Below are 25,019 nucleotides of genomic sequence, written 5' to 3' on the forward strand. Positions count from 1 at the left end.
AAATGAACAAGTCATCAGGACCAGATGGTATTCACCCAAGAGATCTACAGGAACTCAAAAACAAAACTGGTGAATTGCTAATTGTAGTACAGAACAGCTTGCTTAAAATTCACCTAGGCTCCAGAGGACTGTAAGGTGATTAAATGACACCAGTTTTCAAAGAGAGTGATGGTTGAAAACTAAGAAGAATTGCACATCAGGAAGCCTGATATCTCTTCTAGGTAAATTAGGTGAGTCTACTGTGTTAAAACAAAATTAATAGACACCTGTACAAACATGACATTATGAGAATGTGTCAACACATTCAATGGAAGTGGTCTTTGAAAGAGTTAACACGCATGCAGATAATGGACACTTCTGATATGCTATTCTTTCTAAGCAGTTTGGTGGGGGTGGGAGGGGTTGACCATTGCTGATTTAGTCATTTATCGTAACTCCAAAGTCATGCTTGAATAGTGAGGTCAGCTGAGACCCCATCATTTCATATGAGAAAGATGGGATGCCCTCCATGTGCAACACTGTTCGTTTAAAAATGAATTTCATCTGTCATTTTATTGCCCAATTTATTCAGTGTCATATCTTTCTGCAGCTCTTTTCTTCTCTCCAGTACTTTCCATAACTTCATATGATCTGACAGTTTTCTCACTTCACTCTTCACCCCTTTTCCAGGTTGTCTAGGAATATGCTGAACAGTGGGTGCCAGCAAAGAACCCTATGGGCCTCCACCAGTGGACTCCTTTTCCCCTCTGGGCAAGAGCTGATACTCCTACTTGCTGTCCCCTACTTATTTAATTAAATACTACTCCATGAATATGCTAATGCAAAATAGAATAGCCACTTTCCTTGAGCATGCAGTCAAGAACATCTGCTCTGCTCGATTCTGCTGATTTAAGTTTATATTTTTTTGAACTGAATAGAATTGATTTTTAGGTCTAAGAGATTGTAGAAAAAGCATCAGCAAGGGAAATTCAACTGAGAAACTGCTGTCTTCCAATCTGGTCAGGTTTCAAGATTTTGGAAAAGACTATCCCTCTAGTAGACTAATATCCTAGTCTAGTCTCTAGATGAAAAACTAGCACTCTAGTCTAGTATTTGACTAATAGTCAATGGAAGAAGCRTGTAGACATTGCTAAAGCTGTCCAAGAACTATCTGTATTTGGGAGGTACATCTTGCCAGATTAGAAAGCTGAACCTTCTTTAAATCTATGACTTGTTGATGGTTATATTCAGAATTTGGCCAGGGAGTTTACTTCATAAAAAGTAGCACATGTTACATTCTCATTCTGGAAATAGTAACTATTTAGTGTCTAAAGACAGATGTTCTACAACAAGGGGCAGAAAAGATGAAAAAAAGTATTATGGAAGGAAGGCAGGACTGACAAGGTCTATTCTGTTTGCTCAGTTATTTTTATAGAGTGAACACATTCCACATTCTGCAGACTAAGAGGGTCCTTAGAAGAGAGAGGAGTTTGAGGAAAGCAAGCGTGCACAAGCTCTAACCTACTGGAGAAAGAGAACGTGGGCAGTAATGTCTAGCTAGCCTAATTCAGGTTCCTAGAAATAAGTTTGCGCAGGGACAGGTGTGTATCACCGAGACTTGAAGGAGAAACCAATAACAGAAAATATTTCTAGAGGATTTCTTTTACAAATCTCTAAGCAATACTTACAGCGTTATAAGTAATACTGTAAGTAATAGTATAAGTAGTATTTAACAGATGTAGTCTTAACCATACAAAGCAAGTTCATTTGGACCCAGTTAAGACAACCAACCTGCTTGTCCTATAACAAGCAAGATTCTCCCCCTTTTCGCCCAATCGTTTGGTATTCCCTACTCTTGTTGATATCAAGAGTTTCATTCAGCCATCAGCACTTTGACAAACCATGCAAAAACTGATAGAAATACTGTGAGACTGCAAATAACATGAAACAACTTTGTGGGTTAAAAGCTGTTGTCCCTATCCATCGAAAACAAGTTGTTGACTAACTTCCTTAGACTTTCAAATCAATTTTCAAGTTCTGTTCATTACACAAGAGAGATATTCAGCTTTTCCACAATGGGCAAAAGGCTATGCCTTCTGCTTGAAACTAGACTTGAGAGTTAACAAATCTCTAATCTCTCAAAATTGAAGAAAACATTTCCCCTTCAAGAAAGCTGATTTCCATGTATAATTACAAAATAAATACCCCACTTAAAACCATAACCTTTGGTCTCTCAAGAAATTCTGATCTGCATACTGCACTAAGCGATACTGAAAGCTTTTGGGTGTTTTGGTCTCTTCCCAAAACTTCTAATTTTCAGAAGTCAACTTAGACATTCTATGTAATTTCATTTTGTCCTGATTAAAAATAACATAACTTAAAAAACATAAAAATACACTGTATCAAGTAAATGGATGCAGAACACAAATGTTCTTTTATCTGAGCCATGGTACACATCACAAAGGAAACAGAATGAACAGCTGAAAGGCGACTTTTGTATGTGTTGGAACAGTTTTGTCAGTCATTCTTATTCAACTTAATTTTGTCTGAAAGAGAGAACTCAGTATTTTGCAGATTACATGAAAAGAATTTCCTTGAGGCAAAGTTGTTTTTCTTCTTTTTTTTTTTTTTTTTTTAATATAAGGAAGTTGAACTATTCCTTAGGATATAATTCTTTTCACAGCTCATACCTTCCAGATGCTGTTCTCAAAATGTTATTCTTAGTAATATGAACAGTACATTCATATAGAAAACTTACTTTAATTAGTGCAAGACTTTTGTATAATTAGTATAGTTGTTTCAGTAATGGTTACATTTGCTTTGTGACACTCAATGTAGAATGTATTTTCTACCTATTCCACATATTAGTCCAAGATTGCCCCCTACAGTATTTGAACTGCTTCTGTTCTTAAAATCTCCACTTTTCATAAAAAGCGATCTGAAAACAGGACTTAAGCAAATGCTTTTCAAAATAGCTTTCAGAGAATTTTTCTAACTTCAGGCTAGCCAATTCTTAAATTTGTTCACTACAAAACCTAAGTAAATATTTAAAGCAAAAGTATTCAAGAAATAACCAGGAGTACTACAAAGAAAACATTCACAGCAAATATTTAACATTACCTTCAATGGCAGGGCTGTACTGAGACATCACATTACTGGCCAAAGTTGGCAAGGAGACGGCTACAAAAACCATGAGAAGGCAAGCAATTTTATATTCTTCTTCTGGACTAATGTTTTCTGAAAATAAAAATAAAGTCCTTTAACTCAGAAATCATCTTAAGACATTTACTTTCAACTGCAGGCAGCTTAGAGTATAAACTGTCTGATCAAATTGAGGGAGAAAAAAAAATGTTTGCATTTTGAAAAGAGGAGTATTATCTCAGTCTTGCCATAGTAAGATTTCACAGGGCAGGGTGAAGCTTCAAAACGTCCAGTTTCTTATCTGTGGAATGAAGTTGCTGCCATCCTATTACTTTTAACCATTTAAGTCATTAAACTTTTAGCTTGCTGAGCCAAGTATTTTTTCATGCTGGTGTAAATCCAGTCACCACTCTCAGGGGGGCAGAGCTCACCTGAAAGCACTGTGCTTCAAACTGCAAAGAAGGAAAAATCCAGAACACAAGATCCTAACCAATCGTGAAAACATACAGAAATTTACTGTCTTGTTCACACAGCTGCACAATAAAAATTATATTTAAAATGCTATTTCATATACTAGGTATTATCCGAAGATATATCTATGTATATTATAGATATAATGTATATAAACAAATATATATGTTTATATTTTATGCTACTCAAATAAGTTGAGCTTGATAGTTGTATGTTTTAACATCAAAACACCTTTTGGAATTAGCTGTATTTTTCTTTTCCAAAACAACTACTATTAGAGGGGAAAAAATACCAAGGTAACACTTAAAATATTCTTGAACTGATTAGAATATTAAACATCCCATATACACAGAAAAAGAAAAAAAAAGCAACGAAGTGTTCAATAACGAAGATAGGGAACAAAGTTAAAAAACGTCAAAAAGCACTTAAGAGTCTCCATTCATGCCTTTGAAATTGCCAGAGTAAACAGAGCTGGAAAGCTCAGACACCACTATTCCAGAGCAAATAAGAGGAAGCACTAGAAAAATTGTTAGAACATTAATATGTTTATTTTACCATGTTTTCCCTTGTAAGCTTCATGTTAACACTTGTACAACACACCACTACCAGTGTTGAACTACACGCAGGAACTACATTTAGTTGGCATTTTCAGCTTCTAATGCCTACCTGCATGACAGATTTATTACAGATCTGTACAACAGAGCTTATGTCAGTAGTTGTTCTCAACAGTCTCACTTTCATTGTCCTTGAATTACTGCAGTTTTCACCACAAGCCATTAAACTCATTAAACATCTACCCGTTATCCTTTTCTAGGTCAACAAGTTAATCTGTGGTTCAAAAGATTCTCAGCTAACAAATTGGCACGATCTAGACAGCAGACACACAAAATATTCGTGTTCTTAGGCCATTTATGAAGTTCACCTAAGGAACGCAAAGGAGCTAAGATACACAAGTCTCTCCCAATCACTACAAACACTTTCATACTGTGGGGCATTTTAAAAATTTGAGGGAGCAAAAGGTACTTTTTTTTCCCCCCTCCTCCTAAATTGTAACTTCTTACCTGATTTTTGGGAAGACAGTGCTACAACCAAGGCAGGATCAATCTCACAAGGCAATCCAGCAGCTGATGACAATTCATATACATTCATTGCCACCTGAGGACCAGAAGTAAGATAATTACAAGGAAGACAACATTGAATGCTTTTGTGTAAACATTACGAAGCACAGATATGCTAATATTTTTAAACGTTTTAAACATTTGAGGCACAAAGGAACTTCAGAGACTTGACAGAAGAAAAGATAAAGAGCCTTTAGATTTTCCTTGTTTCTAACCTACACTGAACAGCTGGGTCAGTACTTTTTGTGCTAGATGGTTATCATTTCTTTTTATCAGGTCAAATCAAGCTTGTATGTTTTTCTAAATTATCTCCAGAGCAAACACACTGAATTCCTGGTTAGTCTTCTGTTTCTACAYCTTTTCTGTTCAAAAAACCTGACATTTTCTCTGTCAGATCTGAAGTGTCAGCTAAGATCTACAAATATAGAATTTTTAGACAAGCAGAAGGCAAAAGTTGCAATTTGATAAAATATTACAGTAAAACAGAAATGTAATCTCACAGCAACATTGAAATTTGATACAGATTAACAGTGGCCAGAGACTCCAAATGCCAAAAATTAGAGTGTAAGTGGGCCTAATATTTGGAGGAGCTGAGAACACTTTGAAATTTATTCCATTTTCCAATCTGGCTCAGTCTTCCTGTGTCTTTTATTGCCATTAACAAACTTTCAACATAGTATTTATTTCTTTCCTTAATTTACATTTTGAACAAAGTATCTGAAGCTGTAATTCAGATGTAACCCTCCAAAAGCAAAGGTATACCAAATACAAAGGACTGAGAAATGCTGCTGATACGTCTTACTTCTACTAACAGTTGAGAAGCGCCACCCTTCTCACAAACAATCTCATATAGTTTATTAGCTGTATTTAGCTAGCCTGGCTAGCTGAGAGCAGTTTTGGTATGAAAAGCATGCTGCTTTGTTAGCAAAGTGCTAAGCTGTCAGCAGGACATACGATACCAGCTTGAGTACAGTGCTGCATTAAAAGAATTACACAGCCTCCGAATGGGAGCTGGTTCACAACAAACTGGCTTCGAGCACCAGTGGCTCGCATGCAAGCCTGGGGCCTGTTTGTGGAAGCCTGTACAGACCTTCCAACAGCCTAACACTACATAGAGCCAGCTAAAAAGAAATCTCCATTTTACCAGTGGCTCCCAAACGTTTCAGGCTTACTAAAATAAAAACAACATTTCATAACAAATATTTATCTCATGAACAGCTTTAAAGCTATTTCTGCTTTGCTGTGATAAATTCACTACGTAGGAAATTACTGGTATTATGTCCTAAAATATCCGAATGTCCTAATCTATTGTATAAAGCCTTGCAAAGATCTGTTGACATGCCTTCTTTTAAGAAAACAAACAAAAACAACCCCACTCATTGTCCCAAAAGAAGTCATTGTCGCCTGTAATCACACCCCTATACACGACAAGACCAGAGAGAAAGCTCAAACAGCAAACTGCTGCTTGTCCACGCTGCCTAATTGTTAGCAGACTCTTCGCATAGCTCTGGCTGCACCAACAAGCTGTTTTCAAGAGAAGGCTCTGGCAGAGATATGGGGCAGCACAAGCCAGAAATTGTTCCCAGTAGGAACTACGGACAAGATTACACAGGTTTGGCTCCTTCTCCACACACAGTCCTCCAACACTATCCTAGCAAGGTTTGTATTCTCAAGCAATTCTACATGGCATTATGCCACACCACAAGACACGTGACATCTAAGCTTGGTATCACGTAACCACCCCTGTGGTGGACTGTACCACCCCCATATTATTTCAGACACTTTGAACTAGAATATCTATGCACAAAATAATAGGTATATCTAAGAATCACAGGGGAACTGCACAGGGCCCAGAGAAGACCTACAGCTAAATATTAAGTAGGCAGAAGCAACCAGGTGGTGCTTACGTGGCAGAGAACAGTTGTCGGCATGGTTTTACCTAGCAGCAGAGACATGGCTTTTTTGCCATCCCCTTATGATTGTAAATTACTCTAGTGACTTTGAGAACAGAAGAGTACTAATGCTTCTGCATATCTGCTGACACAAATGAGTCCAGTGATCTCTTTAGAGATCCATTTAGATGTTTAAGATGATCTGTTACTATCCACTCAAGAATGCCAATGGTAAATATTGTCTTCAATGATTTATTTACTGTTTTAGCAGTTAACTATTTAGTTTTAGCTGTTTTTTTACTTTTATCTTATTTTCAGATTCCCTTTGACATCAGGGGTTGTAAGATGTCTTCTGAAAAGATTAGGCACCAGTAAGCAGTGGAAACTTCCTTCTCCTCTCTTCTGCATGCTGATTCCTCAAGTTTAATAATGGAACATGATGCACCGGCAATCAAAGATTTTTTTTTTTTTTAAATAATTATGGGTGAGAATTTTTCTCTAGGAAGGCTCTTCTYGAGAAGTGCAAAGGCAATTTGCATTATTTTGATGTAGCTGCTATCATGAGCCAATTTCCTTGAAGCTTTATGTCTATTTTCCACAGCATTTCCATATTATTTCTCCACTGTGGCATGAGTTTCAATGTTTTCTGGGACATCAAGCATTATGGCTGCTTTATCAGCTTTGCAAGTTTCAGAGAGCATGTAATTCTTTATCTTTTGTAGCAAAATTACATACATGTGAAATTTCAGTAGCTTATCATATCCTTCATGCAACTTCCGACACACTTCTCAGAGTGCTGAACTGTCTTCTCAAATAATGAGACCCACCCATAGTTGGCTCTGAATAGTTCTTGTAATGTGCTTTTAATAAGGATAAAGATTTTTTTTTTTAATTTAATAAATCTTCATACATAACAGAACTTAAGTTTCTTGCATCAAGAATATACGGCAAAACATAGCCTTCAAGTTCAGCAATTACAAATAGGTTCAAGTTCAGGAATTAGTGAGCATCACATGGCCAGAAGCCACATGATAAACTAACAAGGGATTTTTGGATGTAAACATACTACTGTTCAGATGCGAGGCACCATATTCATGCTGCTATTTCCTCCCTTCCCTCAAACATTTCAGAGGGTAGGATCATATGAATTTTCAATTYAAGGCCAAAATCAGCCTCATAGCTATTACATGCATAGAGCTCCAGCTATGTACAGAAAGTCCTTGAAACATTTTATTTTACCAGCTCATACTATGAAGTATCTCAGTATTCCTCCCTTTATTGCTTAGCCATGTTTTAACACTTGATAAATTTTGTTCTTAATTCTTTTCATGAGAGTTCTCAAATGCGTTCACAGGCAGATAGACTTGTGTTTATCCTATCAGCTTTTTTCTGGAACTGTAGTAGGCTTACTGAAGCACAGTTATTTAGCTCCTTGGAACAAAGGTTGTTCTTTGCTTCAGGATTTTTCACACTAAGCATAAGAGTCTTGCCCCTTACATATTTTTAATAGGACAAAAAAAAAAAAAAAAATTTGACTCTATTACCCTTAGGACCAAACATTACCTTCATGTCAGTCTCTCTTGGAATGTGATCCTTGAAGTCTTCAATTGAACTTACAAGGAAAGGAATGTGATAGGATAAGACCTAAGGGAGACAAATAAGAAATTAGAAAAAAATATTTTCAATATTAATGATCAGTTAGATACTAATGTTATTTTACTGGATTATTCTTTTTTTTTTAATAAGTTATTTTAAGTATATGGATTAGTTTATTGATTTAAGACTTGAAAGCTTAATGAACTCAAAACTGAGCTGTTGGTGAATGAAGTGAAAGTTTTTAAAATGTATTAAACACTGAAAAGACTGACAGGCATGTTCCAATGAAAACCTATAAGTTCTAATGTAATATTTCCCTGAACAGTACCCAAAACATGCAAATTTTTTCCCAGAACTCGTAATTCAAGTTTCAGTTATGACTGACTTCCCATTTTACCCATGTGCCAAACTTTCAAAAGCCACCATTTCTGAACAGCGAAGCTTCAAATACCTTATTATTCCATTAAATCTAATGGAAATAACTGAATATGTTCTAAATGATTCAGGCATTTCTTACGTCTCTAAGTGCTTCCTGTGCCAGTGACCGAAAGGACAAGATCACACCAATAATCGTCATTCTCTTCAAAACACTGTCAACAGCTGAAGAGAAAAAAGAAAAATTAGTGAACAAGAACTTGTTGATGTTTACACGTTCAATTCCCCTCTCCACCCCAAAAATGAGAATGAAAACATTTAACAAAATACTGAAAAACATATGGTACTGAAACAAAGGCATTCCTTTAAAAAAAGTAATTATCCAAAAATAAATGTGTGTTGAAGCAGGTTTTCATAGGTGAGCTGATGATGAAATTTTCAGAAGACATACATCCTGTAAAACAGGGAAATGATCCCTGTTATAAACAGTTAACAATATTCAATGCTAACCCTAGTTCTGTCTTTTCTTGAGTTTCAAATGTCTCATTTTAACAATTATTTTAAATAATTATTTTAAATTGCGTTAATAATTACATTGTAAAAAAACCCTCCAAAGAACACAATGATTACTGTGATGAAATCAAATCAGAAACATGTGATTTAGGAGAAAAATATTTTATGCGAAACATAAAACTCCRGGCTTTCTATTCTACAGCCATGTATTCACCCAGTTTGCAGATTGTTATTATAGCCATTACAAGAGACAGAAGTCTGTTTTACCTCTAAGCATTATCATTCCTGAAGAAAAAAGATGCTTAAAGATCATTGCTGTAGTGCCTGTGTACTGATTAATACTGAAATGTCATTTTGTCCATACATGACAAGATTGGAAAATTTTGAAAAGTTACATCAGTTCATATGAACCCACTTATCCTGCAAGTAGCATACAATGTGCTGCTTCTGTTTACTTAATACACAGACATTAATTTTTCCTCATTTTCATTACAAAGACAAGGATGAAAACAATTCTACATCTTTAATAGGACCCTTCTAGTTACCCACATGATAATCTTTTAAAGAGTGCTGCCATCTGGTCTGGCTTGTCGAAGCTGGTCCTCATTTGTGTTAGAACTTCAACGTTCTCCACCACGAGTTTCTAAAGAGAAGCAAGGCTTCAGGTCAGCTACAGATCTCAGTTCGTTAACAAGGTAAGGGCATGGCTTAGGACTTTTTAGTCTGGCAGAGGAAACTAAACTCATGGAATAGAGATGTTCCCATTGTCTTCTTAATGGGACTACAATACTGTGTCAGGTCCTACAGTACAGGAAAGAGAAAGCTCTAAATCACAGAACAGAGCATGAGATAAGCCTAAGAACATGATTTTTATACTCAGAAAAAGGTACAACTTCTTAAAATGAAGGAATGAAACTCAGTAAAATCAGACAATGGATCCTTATGCTATTTATAAGAAAATTAAACACACACACAAAGATATATCTATATTATTTAGCTTCCAAAAGTAATCAGATCCTTTGGGGTACCTGTTAGGTTTCACTAGTAACATTGAAAAGTTGAATGAAGAGTTTAAGAGCCAGACTGTTAAACCCCTGTGCAGTTTACTTGAGATTTTCATTTATTACAACATAAAAGAAAAAAAAATTCATTCAAAACCACAAAACTTGGCCTAAAATAGCTAGCAAACTCCCAAGTTCAACACTTTCCATGTCTGTTTGACAAAAATTAAAAGATAAATGGGTATTTTTTCAAATTTATGAAGCTCATATGTCACTTGTAGCATTAAGGTAAATGTAATATCTTTCCTGTAACTATTCTCCAAGTATATATTAAATTTAAATTACTGGAATTGCATAACTACTTCTGTCAGATCTAAAAAGGATTATCTTGCTAACTGGGGAACTTATGTTGTGCCAAGCAGTATTTTTAAACTCCCTTCAAGCAAGAAAAAGTTATGTTACTCTTACAAAAAATATTTTTCAATTTGGTTACAAACTACTCTATTTTGGRAACAGAATGAATGATAACCTCTCTTCAGGCAGAGGACAGCCAGCGGCTAAGGAAGTTTAGAGATCTTGTGTGCTTCTGAGCACTAAATGAAGAAAGATAATGCCAGCTTTTCCCAAGGCAACATCTTTTAAAGAAGGGTTAATTTAGTGCTTTATATACTAAACAATATCAAGGTAGGAAAGAACTGAAGGATGGAATAATAAGAAAACAGGATATTCTGGATTGGGAGTAGTCTCCCAAAGTGATTATTAATAGCTTTATTTTTCATGTGGACACATTTCAATCCAGCGCAATTACTAAACAGCACAAACAAAAGGAGCAATGAGGAGGGGCAATGAAAAACTACCATTCAAACATGCAGACCACTATAAGCATGTAACTTAAGGTATATTATGTATAATCTAGGAAGAGAAGTACCAGCAGGATCCTACTGCTAAGGATCCAAGCACATACGAGAAAGACAGTTCTGCTAACGGCTTTACAAATTTTATTTTACTTCAACCCATGCTGAAAACAGGGCGAAACATAGCAATCGGCAAGCAGGGAAATTCAGTTACAGAGTAAATATTCCTGCTACCACAGGAGGAAAACAAAAGAAAGCCCACAAAACCCAAGATGGCTTAAACCATAATGCCGCTATGAAATAAACTGTGATCTCTGTTACTCCCAACAATTAAGTAGCCTATGCAAAGCAGCTTAGATCTCAGCTAGCATTCAACTGCACTGTGTCATCGCCGTGCTATTTCCATAACCTCCATCCATGATCCACCCACTCTTTCCACTTTCATTTTTCTTATCTTCAGTGAGAAATAAGGAAAGAAACAAGCTATGGGAGACACTGCAAGCCAACCACCTCCAAGCACGAGTGCACATGTGTGTGCATGTAGACAGACACATTCAAAACAAATTTCCAAGCTGAAAGCCAAAGCAAGATAGATCACTGGTTTGCACTTGAAATCAAGATGGGCAATTGTAAACCAACCAATATATCAGAACTTGGCGGATGTGTGACATTTTAATTAAATTCCCTCAAAGCTCTCCGGAATGCAAGATTGAAAGCAATAGCCCACACATTTCTACTGAGTCAAGCTTTCAGCTTTACAAAAAAATCCAGCATATTGGTTTAAGTTTTAAAAGCGACAGGCTACAATACAGTTCAAAATAGTTACTTAAATGAAGCAAACTTTTTTCCCTCCTCAGTCTTAAMCTCCAGATATAAAACCAGCACCTGGTTCCACTGTGGGATGAGAAAGCAAAGCAAGCACGCTGAACCCTACTCTTAATAAATTCCCCATTCTATCCCCTTGTTACTTCCTTCTCCCAAATACAGATGTTTCTCAGTGCTCTCTAAGTCAACTGCATCTAAGCCAGACAGATGAACGCTTTACTACTTTTCCTCCAAATATGAGGCCATGTTCAYGTGGAACCACATTATATATCACAAGATGATTTATCCTTAGGAGTATCAGAACATAACAGATTTCAGAGACAATTAAAAGTTACTTTTTTTAAAAAAAATATACAGAGCTACAAGATCAATCATGCTGGTTTGGAAGAAGTATGACACACAACTTAACATAATTGGATAAAGGCAGCAGCAGCCAAAAAACTTCTATCGAGTGACTTTGTGTTGTACTGGAATGAGACGGACACCACTTCATATCTAGCCAAGAGTTACATAGGTAAGCCTTACTACTCAAACTATTCTCACCTGGAAAGAGTTAAGTACACAGGCATCAAGTGCTTCTCCCACCACTGCTGCTTGTTGCTTTGAATATACATGTAAGTAGCTTCCTTGACATGCCCATATTACCTTGGGGGGGGGGGGGGGTTGGATGCTTGTTTTACAGGACGCTAACCTTATTTCTTGCCTTCCTATAGTAAAATGGCAATAGCAGGAAAGGCTGAACATTTTAATACAGGATCGTTAAGACTGTATCTTCTATCACAATGCAACTTTTCTAAGCAAAGATGAATCACTCAATCTCAAAGCATGCGAAGTGTCAAAGTTCATGAAGATTGCTTGTGTTACTGGAGGTAACAAAAGCACAGCTACTCAGTATCACAAAGGAAGCCTGCACAGAAGACCTTCCCCATCCCCATCCAAGGTTACCTTAAGCTCAGCAACTTGTGAAGAAATGTGCCACATCAGACTTTCACTGAGGAATTTCATGCCATATGGTCCCAGAAGTTCAGAGAGGGCTCTCATTTCTGAGAAATAAAACAAGTTGTTCTACTTCAAACATTCCTTCTTCAGTAATTTGATACTYGTCATGTATCTAGCAATAATATTTTAATTGCTAAAATATTTACCTCAAAATCAAATTTTAGATATGAAAATTTATATCATGATAAAACTAAAGCAACAGTCACTAATGAATCATATACTGAACTCTATATATCAAATGCAGCAACCATACTCTTACCAAGAATAGGAAAAGGTAGATCTGCCAAGGCATGGAGACAGCAGAAATGAAAGTTATTTAAAATAATATTGAAGGTTAATAGAACACTTTAAGGGTTACTGGTATTCCAATTACTCAAGCATGTGATAACTATCCCTCACAAATATTTGGTTGAAACATCATACGAAATTTACCTGATATGTCAGAGTATTCCTCAGCATTAAATGTCAATTCATTTTCTGTTGGCAAATTCACAAATGCCTTCATGGCTGGAAAATAGGCTATGTGACCATTGCTGACTTGCCTTAGCAAAGTTTCCAAATACCTTATCAAGAGGGAAAAAGAGTTTTAGGTGAAAAGACATAATCCCTCAGTACGTCTGAGTGTAAGTACTCTATATAGATGAAACCTTCTCTTGTGATAAAGAGACAGCACACTAAAGTCTCACTTTCACAGTTCAACTGATGACTATGTCTTATTCTACATCTTTCACCTACAAAGAGATGAAATCACAACAGGCAAACTTTAAAGTGTTTTTAAAGCTATCAGGAGAAGTAAGCCTGTGCAGTCTGAAACTTAAAGTTTCAAGCACTTACACCACATGTAATTCCACTTCTCCAATTCCAGATACTTAATTAAAAAATATGTATATAAAAAGCTTGCAACAGATACACATATTTACTTACCAATTTGTGTATAGACTGGTAATGGTTGGCTCACCATGACTATCTAAATGCTGGGTTTGCTGAAGAAGAACATTGTTAAATACTCGTGTTATGTCAATCTGTACATAATTTTCTATTGATTGGAGGACTGTCATATAGGCTCTTACACTGGTTAACAGCTCTGAAGGCTTTGCAATCTCTTGTGTTGCTTGATTATACATAGTCATTCCAACAATTGACCTTTTAAATCAAAAAAATGGGAGTTACATACATTTATTAGTAAAATTAAACAGACAAATATGCAGCTATTAAATGATTTTATATTCAAAGCTTTTATTGGAATACTTCATTACTCTGCAAGTGTGAAACACTTTTGTGAAACTGTTATATCAATGAATATGCTATACTAGCAGTTTTAAGAATAGTCCTAAACACCAAAGACCACTGTATTCATAATAACGCCTCCAGCAAGAAGTTCATGAGACTAAGAATGGTCAGCATTATAAACATAAGGCTTTTCTTCCCATATATAAACTCATCCATGATGTGGAATATTTAATTTACAGCTAGTTTGGTAAATAAACAAATCGTAGCACATGCTTTGATTTGTCCAAATCCTCACCATAAATAAAATCAGGCTTCTAATAACAGATGTTACATATATCATGCTAGTTTTCAAGCTAGATGAGCTGCACAAAGGACTATTTCCTGTTAACACAAATGGACGTGGAGTTGCTCAGCACCTCACAGAACCAGGCGTTCATGCAAGCTCAGTCAGAGAGTTCTTAAAGCAAACAAACTCCTCTTAGTAAACAAATACTTGTTCTAATATTCATTTTAAGCCCAGTAGAGTCTCAAACATTCAGAATTAAGCTTTAATTGGTATGTACTTTTCAACAGCAGGATAACAGAAGCAAAAACAAAAAAGTAAGAGCGCAGTGGATTGCTGTCTTCATCACAGGTGAACAGGTTGAGTTATTCTGGAGGAGAACATGAGCTTAATGAAACTTTTTTGTTGTTTCTTGGAAACAAGTAGATAAGCCTATTTTCACAAGCTTACTTCTGATGCATTCTTTTCCTTTTAAACCCAGTTCAAAACTGGTCACATCACAAAATTAAGGTGGCATAATAATAAGCTATAGTCCAATCATCTGTGAAAACAGAGTAGCTGAAAGTAGTACCTCCCCCCGCCCCCAATCATGGAAATCAATACCTTCAACTAAAGGTAAATTGCAAGCCTCTAGAAGAAATGCGACTTAAATATCAGAAAAATAATTATAGACTGAACATTTATCCAGCTTGACTAACAAGGCTCATTTCTTGCTTGAGGCAAGAAAAAGGAAAGCAGTCTTTGAAAACCATTTATTTCTTGCCTATGGCTTCAGCACCAATCCATGAGCCCCCAAAAAACCCAAACTAAAACAAACAAGCAAAAATGACCTGCAGAACTCCAGATTCATAATCCTGAAGATTACAGCTGACATATTAAAGTCATGAAGTTATATTTACTATTATGCCACCTTGTCTTACTTCAGCAATGGAATGCTTTAGTGACATACTATCATGTCATGATGATTAAAAATTTCATTAACTATTTATAGCCTGCTTGGGATATATAGTTAAAATCCTCAGCATAAAATATAATCAGGACAATTGGCTGTTTTAGTAAGAAAACCTCTCCAGGGGTTGCCTTTTGCCTATTTCTGCAAACAATGATGGAAAGATCAAGGTAAGGACAGACAAGAATATCAAGTGACAATACTACTTATTTTAAGAAAAAAGGTAATTAATTAAAAAAAAAAAAGAAAAGAAAAGTCTTCTCAGTCAGCTTTGCCAGTTCTTGAGTTCTGATTTTTAGATTTCCCTTCCAGSAAGCCACAAACACTTGAAACAATGCCTAACACTCTGCGACAGAACCATGAAAGAGAGTTATAACTTGAGAGCCTAAAAATGGGCATCACCAACTCCTACAAAATATACAGGATTAGGAATGTAGGATCAGGCTGTTAAGGTGACATTAATTTTGAAACATTTTGTTTTAAAGCAAGAACTAACTACTGTGTATGTCCGCACAGCTAATTTATTTGTAATTTCAGTCACAAATTGATTCAGAGTTTTGCAATCCACCTTTAAAAAGAAGTTTTAGGTAGTAAGTACACAATACTTTATGTCAAACTAAGAAAGATTTATCTTGTTTTTGAATAAACCTCTCTTTACAAGATATCTTACTTGGTAAAGCGGATTTCCAGGTGAGACGTTAAATATTCTCTTGGGGTAAACGTGTGTTCCCAAACCACCATGTTTGGTACGTAATTGATTGAGAAGCAGAGCTCAGAAAGTGCAGTGTGCAGTTTGTCCAGGCTTTAAGAACAGTAAACAAGAAAATACAAAAAATATTTAAAGAACCATAAATATTTTTATTGTGGAAGGCGCATGTTGGAGGAAGATGGAAGGAGCTTAAAGAGCAGGTACAACTCTAACACTTCCTTTCATTATTTTTATTTGCTTTCAGGGATTTTTTTTTTCTAGCTTATTGCTTGAAAAACAGCATTTCAGTAAGAACACAGAAGCCTACAACTGCATATTGATCTGTATTATGCACAGTAATACCTATTTTCCTCTAAACTTGCCCTCTGCTTAGGGGCTTGTTTCTTAACCCAACCTGGCAATACAAGTGATGTGTGTTACTAGTTGGTACTAAAAGCCTAAAAGCCTGAAAAAAAAAAAAAAAAAACAAAACTTAAAATACAAATAAGTTCTTTTGCTTCAACTTTTCTAATCATTACAGCTTTCTGATGTTTGTTTTTTTTGACTGTAGCAAAAAGACTTTCTTTTCAGAGGCCTGGGTGCTTAACCCCTCCCAGCCACAACATTAAGTATTTAGGGTTTCCTTTTCATAGCTTCCTTCCTCCTCTTATTTTTATCACTTTATCACCTTGCCTTATGATCCTTCCTAACAATTATCTTCTACCTTGCTGTTTTTCCTCCTCTATTATTTTCTCTTACACCTCAGTCTGGATTTATTCAACTTTCTCTCTTTCAGGTGGGGTTTGTTTTTGATCAGTTTGCTGGCATTTTCAACTTCTCTACAGCCACTAAGAAGGAAACCTGCCCTAAAGGATGGAGGAGGAACAGAGCCTCAACTCCATCGCAGCAGATGGAGGCAGCAAACAGCCTTTCAGTGGCAAGAACACCCAGGGCAGCCTGTACTGTTTCCAGCTAACAGTGTTAAGCAAGGCATAATCAAAAATGCCATGTGCTCCTTGGACTCCCACAACAGTTAACGTGACTGTTCAGACCTAACTAAAGCATGGGGATCCTTCCTGCTCAGGAAGGAAAGCAGCTGAAGGGGTAAGTTTAATGAACCACACATTCCTAATGCACTAAATAAAGAGATTTCAGTCTCTATACAACATCACAGGCTCACAGCCTACAAAATTTTTATATTTACAGGCAATAAAACTTACTCAAATAAAATAAGTAAGAAGTATTCAATATGTAAAACACATGAATTTGACTGGGGATTTGAAGTAAAAGGAGCAGAAGAGACTTACTTTGTCACAACCAATCTGTTTTTTCTCATGCTTTCTACTCCTGGTTTCTCCCTTTCTGGTTCTCCTTTCTTTCCAGTCTGTTTTTTTGACTTTTTGTTCACTGCTTGACTGATGGTTTTGGCACAATGTTTTGGCAGCAACTGGTAGAGGGAAAGAGAAATTCCCCCATCCCCCCCGCCAAAGAAAATTAAAATCCAATTTCTTAGCAGGTATGAGATACACAGTAAGCTTACGGTTCAGGCGAAGACTTCATTACACATGTAAACCTTTGTCTCATTTTGACTACTAGCTATAAAATTCTAATAAAAAAAAGTCTTCCTCAAACTGTCTTCAATGTTATAAAAACAAAACTTCCCTAAAACAGGAAAAAAAAGGCGAACAGAAAATAGAGCCATAAAATTTAGAAAGTTGAACGAAAAAACTCAAATGAGAATTAAAAGAATATACACACACATACTGGTAGATAATACATAGTAAGTTTTTTTTATGAACTCTGATTATATGAGACACAGCATGAAGTATCAATCCATGTTAAATAAAGCGTACACACACGCAAAGTTTTAGAACATTCAACACGACTACATGAAGTTTAACTTGCATCTAAATTTTCCACAGAATAATATTTAAATTTCATTTATATTCCCCACTGACACAAAAGTTCTTGAGCAAAGCACTGAGATTTGGATGATAATAGTTTAATTGTGGCACAATCATGATTTTGAAAATTACACATTATTTAATGAATTATGAATTATTCTCTAAAACAATATTCATAATAGATTCCGATAACCATATTATCACCAGCTTAGAACTATCAGCTGAATAAAACATTCTGCCTAATCAAAAGGGAGAATAGCAACACCCACCTGATCACTCAGGGTACATTGTTCTGTGCAAATATCTGTGATAAGATTTCGAGCTTGCTTAGCCATCTCATCCAAGAACATGTTACATAAGGAGAGACTGCGATCTCCAATATGATGCCGCTGTTAAAGAGAAAGTTGAGAAGTCTGTTTGCCAGTTCCCTGTTAGGCCTCCAATATTCACACAACATGTACACTGTACTGCAGATAACAGTTAACCAAATCACAGAATTGGGGTACTAGAACTAAATGCCTAATCTTTCAGCCCATTTATCACTGAGACCAGAAGGGTCTTCCCTAGGTGGTAATCGAAAGTAGCAAATCCCTGTTCTGCCTGTTGTGGGGCAACCACTTGAGGGCAATGACTGGTTCCTTCACAGACCTTTAAGCTCAAACTCTATGGATCTACACACCTGAAAGATAAGAAATCCATTTCTTTGAAAGTTAATTCCTGTTTTTTGGTGAAATTTACAGACTAAAACCAGCTTCGATACAGTTTGTATAGGCAGGCTGATGCGGCAATTAAGCAATACGTCTCATATCTTTGTTGTAAGCTGACCTAAAGCATCACGCACACATGTAATTACATATGCACAGCTTTTCTAATCAGAACACAACACTATAAAATGTTCCTAAAAATATACACAGAATATACACATAAAAAGAGTTTAAAGTTTTCCAGAAGGTATACTATATGTCAATCTAAGACCACTATATTTAAACAAAAAAATTATTTTAGAAAGTTGAAATAAAGGAGTCATCCTGGAGATTTTAAGAAAGTCCAGCAAAAACTTCCTCCCTTTGTAACAGGGATTTTTTTTTTTTTTGCTGTTGATGAGGCACTTTAGTTCTAAACAAAACTGATAAAAACCCTATTTCATTAAATGTGAGAATTAGAGATCTAGCACTCCTCCTGAGCAGTTATGCTATATTTATTTACTGTATTATATACATTTCAAATAATAGATTAATTAATATAATTTATCTCAGATCCTTTCATTCTTGAGGATTTAGGCAGGGAGGTAACTTGAACCATGAAATCTTCAAAGTCACTGGCATTGCATATTGTCATCAAAAATATTCTGTTTATGATATTTTGCAAAACTCTTCATGTAAAAAAGAGGCAAAATAAATCAAAAAAGTAGATTTTCATCTTTAATTTTGAGCTGAATCTACTTTAAAGCATCCAATACTCAAGGTTTCTGGGAATTTCCCCCTCATTAATTTGTACCAGTATTAAACCTAAGAGGAAAAGAGTATTTAACTCAAGTTATAGAAAAAGCACAGTGTCATACCACTGGAAGTCAATAATGCAGCCCTGACACATACATTCTTTCTGGATTCAGTTCTTTTTTCCACTGGATCTGCACAAGCACAGCCTTCTGTCTCAATGAAATCCTTCATGTTTACTTTGTAACAGCCACACACAGGGCACTGAAGACTTTTTCCAAAACAAGAATAGTTACTAAATCATGCAATCCATATATTGAATTAAATGTTCTGTTGGCTGTGACAAAATGTGCTTGCTACGGCTGAATTTAAAGTAACTAGTGTAAGGTGGACCTTGTCTACTGACTTCTTACTGTTACTATAATGGTTCTGAAAGACATCTCTTGTCCTGAAGGGAAGATTTCCTGGAAACTTTTTAGTGGTTGTCTTATATAAATTAAGTGCAGCTGTATGAAGCACAGTAGACAGAGGAAATAATGACACAGACAAATATGAAAGAGGATAACAGAAGAGGATTTGACGTTTAAATAAGAAAAACATACATACTTCAATAAATCTTATTCATCTAATTGTTTTCAGATCAGCACTCTTATGAATGAAAACACACCATCACGAACACTAACCAAGTTTGGCCAAGTTAACCCTTGGAGTAATTCTAAAGTCAATAGACATTTAAGAAATGTACTGAAGGATCTATTTCATTACCACATAAAAACACAAAGAATTTTCTCAGAATGAAGTTACATGCTTTAACAAATGGTCAGTTTCTTTAAGCAGCATTTTGCTTTTTTCATTTCTAATTCTAACCAAAGCCAGGGGGAGACAGCAAAATGAATGCTTGCATTATCCTGTATTTCACTTAGGATTTTTTTTTTTTTTAACTTATTAGAGAAATACCATTTATAACAAGTCATACAGAACTCTTGACTTGGTATTTCCTTCTCTAACTACAAGTTTATAAACCATTTTAAAACAACTTTTGCTTACAAGTTTTAATAGGCATGTGATACTTACTAGCACCTAAATCTTGATAAGTGATACGACAAGAGTCATACACACAGTACCTGCTTTAGTACATTTCTCTGTTCCTCAAAACAAAATTAACTATTAAATGGACCCCCAGTAGTCAACAGTCAGGAGATCTGAGCTTCATTTCAAGTTCTGCCATTAACCCAACGATTGATCCCAGAAAGCCATCTAACCTTTGTACCTTTGTTTCACCTCTCTTTAAAACAAGGATAATACTTGCTCACTTCAGAAAAGGACTCTGAGATCTATGAAGGATATGTTATTAATAAGTTATCTATATGATTTATTTCCCTTTTTACCACTGTTCTCCCTAGCATCTTAAATTGGTATAATACTTTCTTTCAGTGTTCTGTACTAGCCCTCTGTACTTTAAATGACAACTGAAAATGTACTTAAATGACAACTGAAAATATCTAAGACAATGTATTTAAAAATTACCTCTTCTGGGCATAGTTCATGGGTGCAGCTCATAAAATGAGTACAAAGCAGTGGGAATGCAATTGAGTATCTTGATTGAGAGGGAAGCTCCAAACATTGCTGAAACATCTTCTCAAAAGCACGACTATAAAAACTGATCAGAAAGAGACATTTAAATGGAGTACATACATAAAATTTCTGAAAATAAAGTCTACTTCACACAGATCAAATATGCTATTAGTTTCAGATTTGTAACTATAGCTCGCATCCAATAAAAAAGTGCATCATTTTTCCAAAAAAGTGTGTTTTCTGTGCTCACTTCTTATGGATTTTATTTTCATCTCTCTTATTATAATATCATTTTTATTCTGATGTTTGCCACATCGGCATTGCAAAAGTTGGCTGGTTTTGCAAGTTTAAACTTTTCAAATTTATGAAGGAAGAATCTGCAAGTAACCCCAGTTCAGTTATACGACTGCCTGAAGAATCTCTCTGGACCTAGGTTTAGTAGAGCTAAAACTCTACTGACAGATCTTCAGAAATACCTTTATCAAATTAATCCTGACAGAACACTAAGAAGATTGCTCATGTTTCATGATTGCTACTTTCCGAGTAATCTTTAGAAAAATATTCTGAAAACCTTCTCATGCAAAAACAAACAACCCCCCCMCACACACACAAATACCCCACCATCATCTTTGTCAACTCTTCAGCATAGTCATGACAACTGAATAAGGACTGGGCTTTCAGAGTCAAGTCTAGCCACTATAAAACGATGTCCTTCAGAACAGATGCTTCTTCACTGGAAACTGAAAAATAAGGTTCTGCAGTGAGGCTGAGCTATGCTTCTCCAAGACTAACCTTTTTGCACTGGGACTTCAGACAACTTATTTCAACTACTGCTTACACATTGTATTTGTCTACTGATCCTACAAACATTTAATTATTTCAGCCTTAAACAATCACAGAAAGATTTCAATCAACCTGTCTCTTGATCCTGTTTTCACAGTCCTTTTAATTTGGTTTTCTAAGAGTTAGACATATGGAATTTACTCTCTCCAAAGCAACCAATGCTAGCAAATNCGGGAAAATTTACTATGAAAAAATCAATTATTTACAAGTGACAATGGCCAGTTAGCTCTTGTCTGAGGACAAGTTAAGGAAGAGAGAAGGGAATTAAGGGCATTTTTCTTTTCTAATGCAGGAACTCTATGAAACATTTTACAACTACACTAGAAGAAAGCTGATTCCATTTCTTATTTAATCAACTTATTTGGCTAGTGCGTTATTAGATTGCAGTCATGGGGACCCAAGTTGCACAGACATAACAGAACTTTAACAGGTGTAAGAGAACTATTAGCTTTGATCTATTGCTTTGAGTAATTAACACATCTGAAAAACATTAAAGCTCTAAACAATCAGAGCTTTAAATTGATACGTTTGAACAATTAAAGCACTGCTGAACTGCCTTTCACTAGATTTTCAACTAAGGTATTTTACTAGGATTGACTTTATAACATTTCAAGTGAAAAATCTTAAATACCTATACTATAATTTGTTACCAAAAAGACAGTTTGAGGGAAAAAAAATCATGATCACCTGGATATGAGAGTTATGCATAGTAATAATGGGAGAACAGAAGTTAATTCTTTACATTAAAAGAATAAAAGTTATATACATTTCGATGGCAGAACTCTCTGTATCCCCGATTCCTAGCTATGAAAGTATGCCAGGAGATTTAAATCATGGCTGGCCTCAATGGATGGGAATGCAAAATGGTTAAAGTCTCCATCAGCAATGGAATGAAACAATAATTATTTCTTTATCAATATATTAGCAAGTCAAAATCGTTCCCTACAGTAATGAAGTCTGACTACCTACAGGACAAAAGCTATATGGTTTCCCTGTATCGGTCTATATTTGAAGCAGTACACTTCATTTAGAAAAAGGTTTAATCCGAATTTCAAAACCGCAGCATTATACCATAATGTTCAGAAATTGTTTCAACATTTAACTAGTTTGAAGAATTACATTCTTGAAATCTTAGTTAGTCTAGGTTCAGCTAAATCTGATTTTTATAAAGATGGTACTCCATAAATAGCTACTAATAATCTGATTAAATCAGGACCTTAACTTTTCTTGATCAGCAAAATAGTCCTTATAACTTTATGTAGATAAGGCACTATAATATATTGATTACAACCCTTTTTTCCAACATTAGTCTTCAATTTTCTTCCAGACCTGACATTTGAGTGGCAATTGCATCAGAGCATCCTGCAAGATAAACTTCCTACTACTAAATTCAATTACGCAATTAAGAATGATGTTATCTCCTTAAATCTAACATTTCCACTGTGATCTGATATTCAGAATCATTCTGCGTTTTTAGTTTTTGGATGACACTACTTTTGATCATGTTGTAACACTTTTTTGCTTTCAGTCCACCTATCAGTTCAGATCTTTCTCAGCAAACCGTCCTCTTCATTATTTGCCAGTCTAAGTGCCGCATCTACCTATCTAAAGAGCACTGATTTTACTTGTGGAGGTAGCATGGAAAGGCAAGTCACCAATTCACAAAAATGCACTGTGGGGCCAAAAAAATCCACTCAGTCAGGATTCTCTGGTCATAAACACATTTTGAAATCTATTAAAATTAGATAAGTACTAAATGAAAGTTAATTTGTATTAAGTGCAATTTTCCAACACAGCAACTCTTTTGGAATAATTTCTTACACAAAGACATAATTTTTAAAGTATCACACTTTTAATTATTAAAAGAGTTTCTAAAAACAGCTTAAACTACTTTGCTTATTAGAAGAAAGATTAAAGTCAGCCATAACAATCTAGAGTACTTATCATGAGGAATGTAAATTGGCAGAGGCTTATTCAGCCTTTCAAAGATGCAGGCACTGTATCTGACTATAAGTTGAGAATAGCAAAAAATGATTCTAGAAATACAGAAAAGGCATGTATGGGTATTACAGATGTTAGTAAAGAATGAGGCAAAAATGTGGCAGAATGATTAGTCACATTGCTTCACTCTTTTGGTATTTAAGAATTACACCTGAAAGGATGAATCAAACAACAACAAAAAGCTGCCACAGTCAGGTTTGTAACATACCAAAATATAGAAAGATCTGAGGTTTCAACCAGCATCTCCACCAAAGAATCTACCATTTTTGTGTGGAAAATGATTGTATTCATCATTTTCCCAAGTTCTCTATGGTCCGCAAGACTAAGTGAGGCTTTTGAAACACTGGTGTAGGCCTGAAAAGACATAAGAACAATTTAATGTTATATCTACAGTTGCTTTTCCTGCAAATTCCACTATTGCTGCCCAATATAAAGTTTAAATACTCATTAAGCTAAGCACAGAACATCTGTGCTTTTAAAGACAGTGCACAGCCCACTTACCTTTGCACTATCACTTAAGAAAAGCAAACTGCCTTTCAATGACATTTCCAAAAGTCATTTGAGCATGACACTAACGCACAGAAAAAGTTGTAGGACAAAAGTGTTGGCAAAACACAAATGCCCGCTTGTGGTATTAAGTTTGGTGAGCCCTTCCCTCACTAAGGGAAGCCACTCCTTCTAATAATCAAGCTGTGGTAAGCAAGAAGAAAAGAGCAAATTTTGAAAATGATCTAGCAATAATAAAATATAAAAATAACATCTCATCTTGAGATAATGGCTTTGCAGTCTAAATAGTACTCCCTCCTTTATAAAGTCAACTGAAGATAATATTATTGCAATGCACAGAAGTAAATTCACCAAACAATTTCTTACTAAAAAGTCTCTACCTTCCCTTGACTGAGTAGGCTGTATCATACTCTATACAGTACAAAGCTGCCAGCAAACTGCTTGTGCTCCATACACTCTATTTGCAAAAAGTATGTAATGCAAAGACAAAAACAAAATTACATCAAAATGCAGCAAGTTATCTGCTTAGGAACTGCTAGATTATAAAAGCTGAAGAGCAAGTTATCCTTAGATATCCTGTCATCCATTTGCAATGTGAGAGTAACCTAGAAAAGCAAAAATTTATTACTACCTTGAAACCAAAATGTGTATTAAAACTGGAAGTGCCATACATAAAGTCTTACCTGCAATCTAAACCAATCTAATCTCATTCCTCTGAAGTCAAATACCTCTCCATCTTCAACTGCATTTGGAAAAAATAGAGAATATGAAAACTTTAGGAATAGAACTACAAGCATTCAGACATATTAAATCAGTTATTGGAAAAAAAAAAGAAAGTA

The 25,019-nt window shown here is 35.5% G+C and overlaps 1 protein-coding gene across 1 annotated transcript in view; it reads right to left on the bottom strand.

The window, feature by feature from the left end:
- The window catches only part of NCKAP1 (NCK associated protein 1), a 58,015-nt gene that overhangs the window by 4,658 nt on the left and 28,338 nt on the right, over nucleotides 1-25,019 (bottom strand). The window contains exons 15-28 of the mRNA XM_026090981.1: nucleotides 24,864-24,922; nucleotides 23,882-24,027; nucleotides 20,782-20,914; nucleotides 18,088-18,207; nucleotides 17,222-17,361; nucleotides 15,897-16,028; nucleotides 13,689-13,907; nucleotides 13,197-13,327; nucleotides 12,711-12,808; nucleotides 9,635-9,728; nucleotides 8,715-8,797; nucleotides 8,165-8,245; nucleotides 4,653-4,746; nucleotides 3,100-3,216 (exon numbers count right to left, since the gene is read on the bottom strand). Of these exons, the coding sequence (XP_025946766.1) occupies nucleotides 3,100-3,216; nucleotides 4,653-4,746; nucleotides 8,165-8,245; nucleotides 8,715-8,797; nucleotides 9,635-9,728; nucleotides 12,711-12,808; nucleotides 13,197-13,327; nucleotides 13,689-13,907; nucleotides 15,897-16,028; nucleotides 17,222-17,361; nucleotides 18,088-18,207; nucleotides 20,782-20,914; nucleotides 23,882-24,027; nucleotides 24,864-24,922 (1,647 nt within the window). The remainder of the gene's footprint in view (nucleotides 1-3,099; nucleotides 3,217-4,652; nucleotides 4,747-8,164; nucleotides 8,246-8,714; nucleotides 8,798-9,634; nucleotides 9,729-12,710; nucleotides 12,809-13,196; nucleotides 13,328-13,688; nucleotides 13,908-15,896; nucleotides 16,029-17,221; nucleotides 17,362-18,087; nucleotides 18,208-20,781; nucleotides 20,915-23,881; nucleotides 24,028-24,863; nucleotides 24,923-25,019) is intronic.

The sequence above is a fragment of the Apteryx rowi genome, unplaced genomic scaffold, assembly GCF_003343035.1.
Source record: "Apteryx rowi isolate R43461 unplaced genomic scaffold, aptRow1 scaffold_89, whole genome shotgun sequence".
Lineage (NCBI taxonomy): Eukaryota > Metazoa > Chordata > Aves > Apterygiformes > Apterygidae > Apteryx > Apteryx rowi.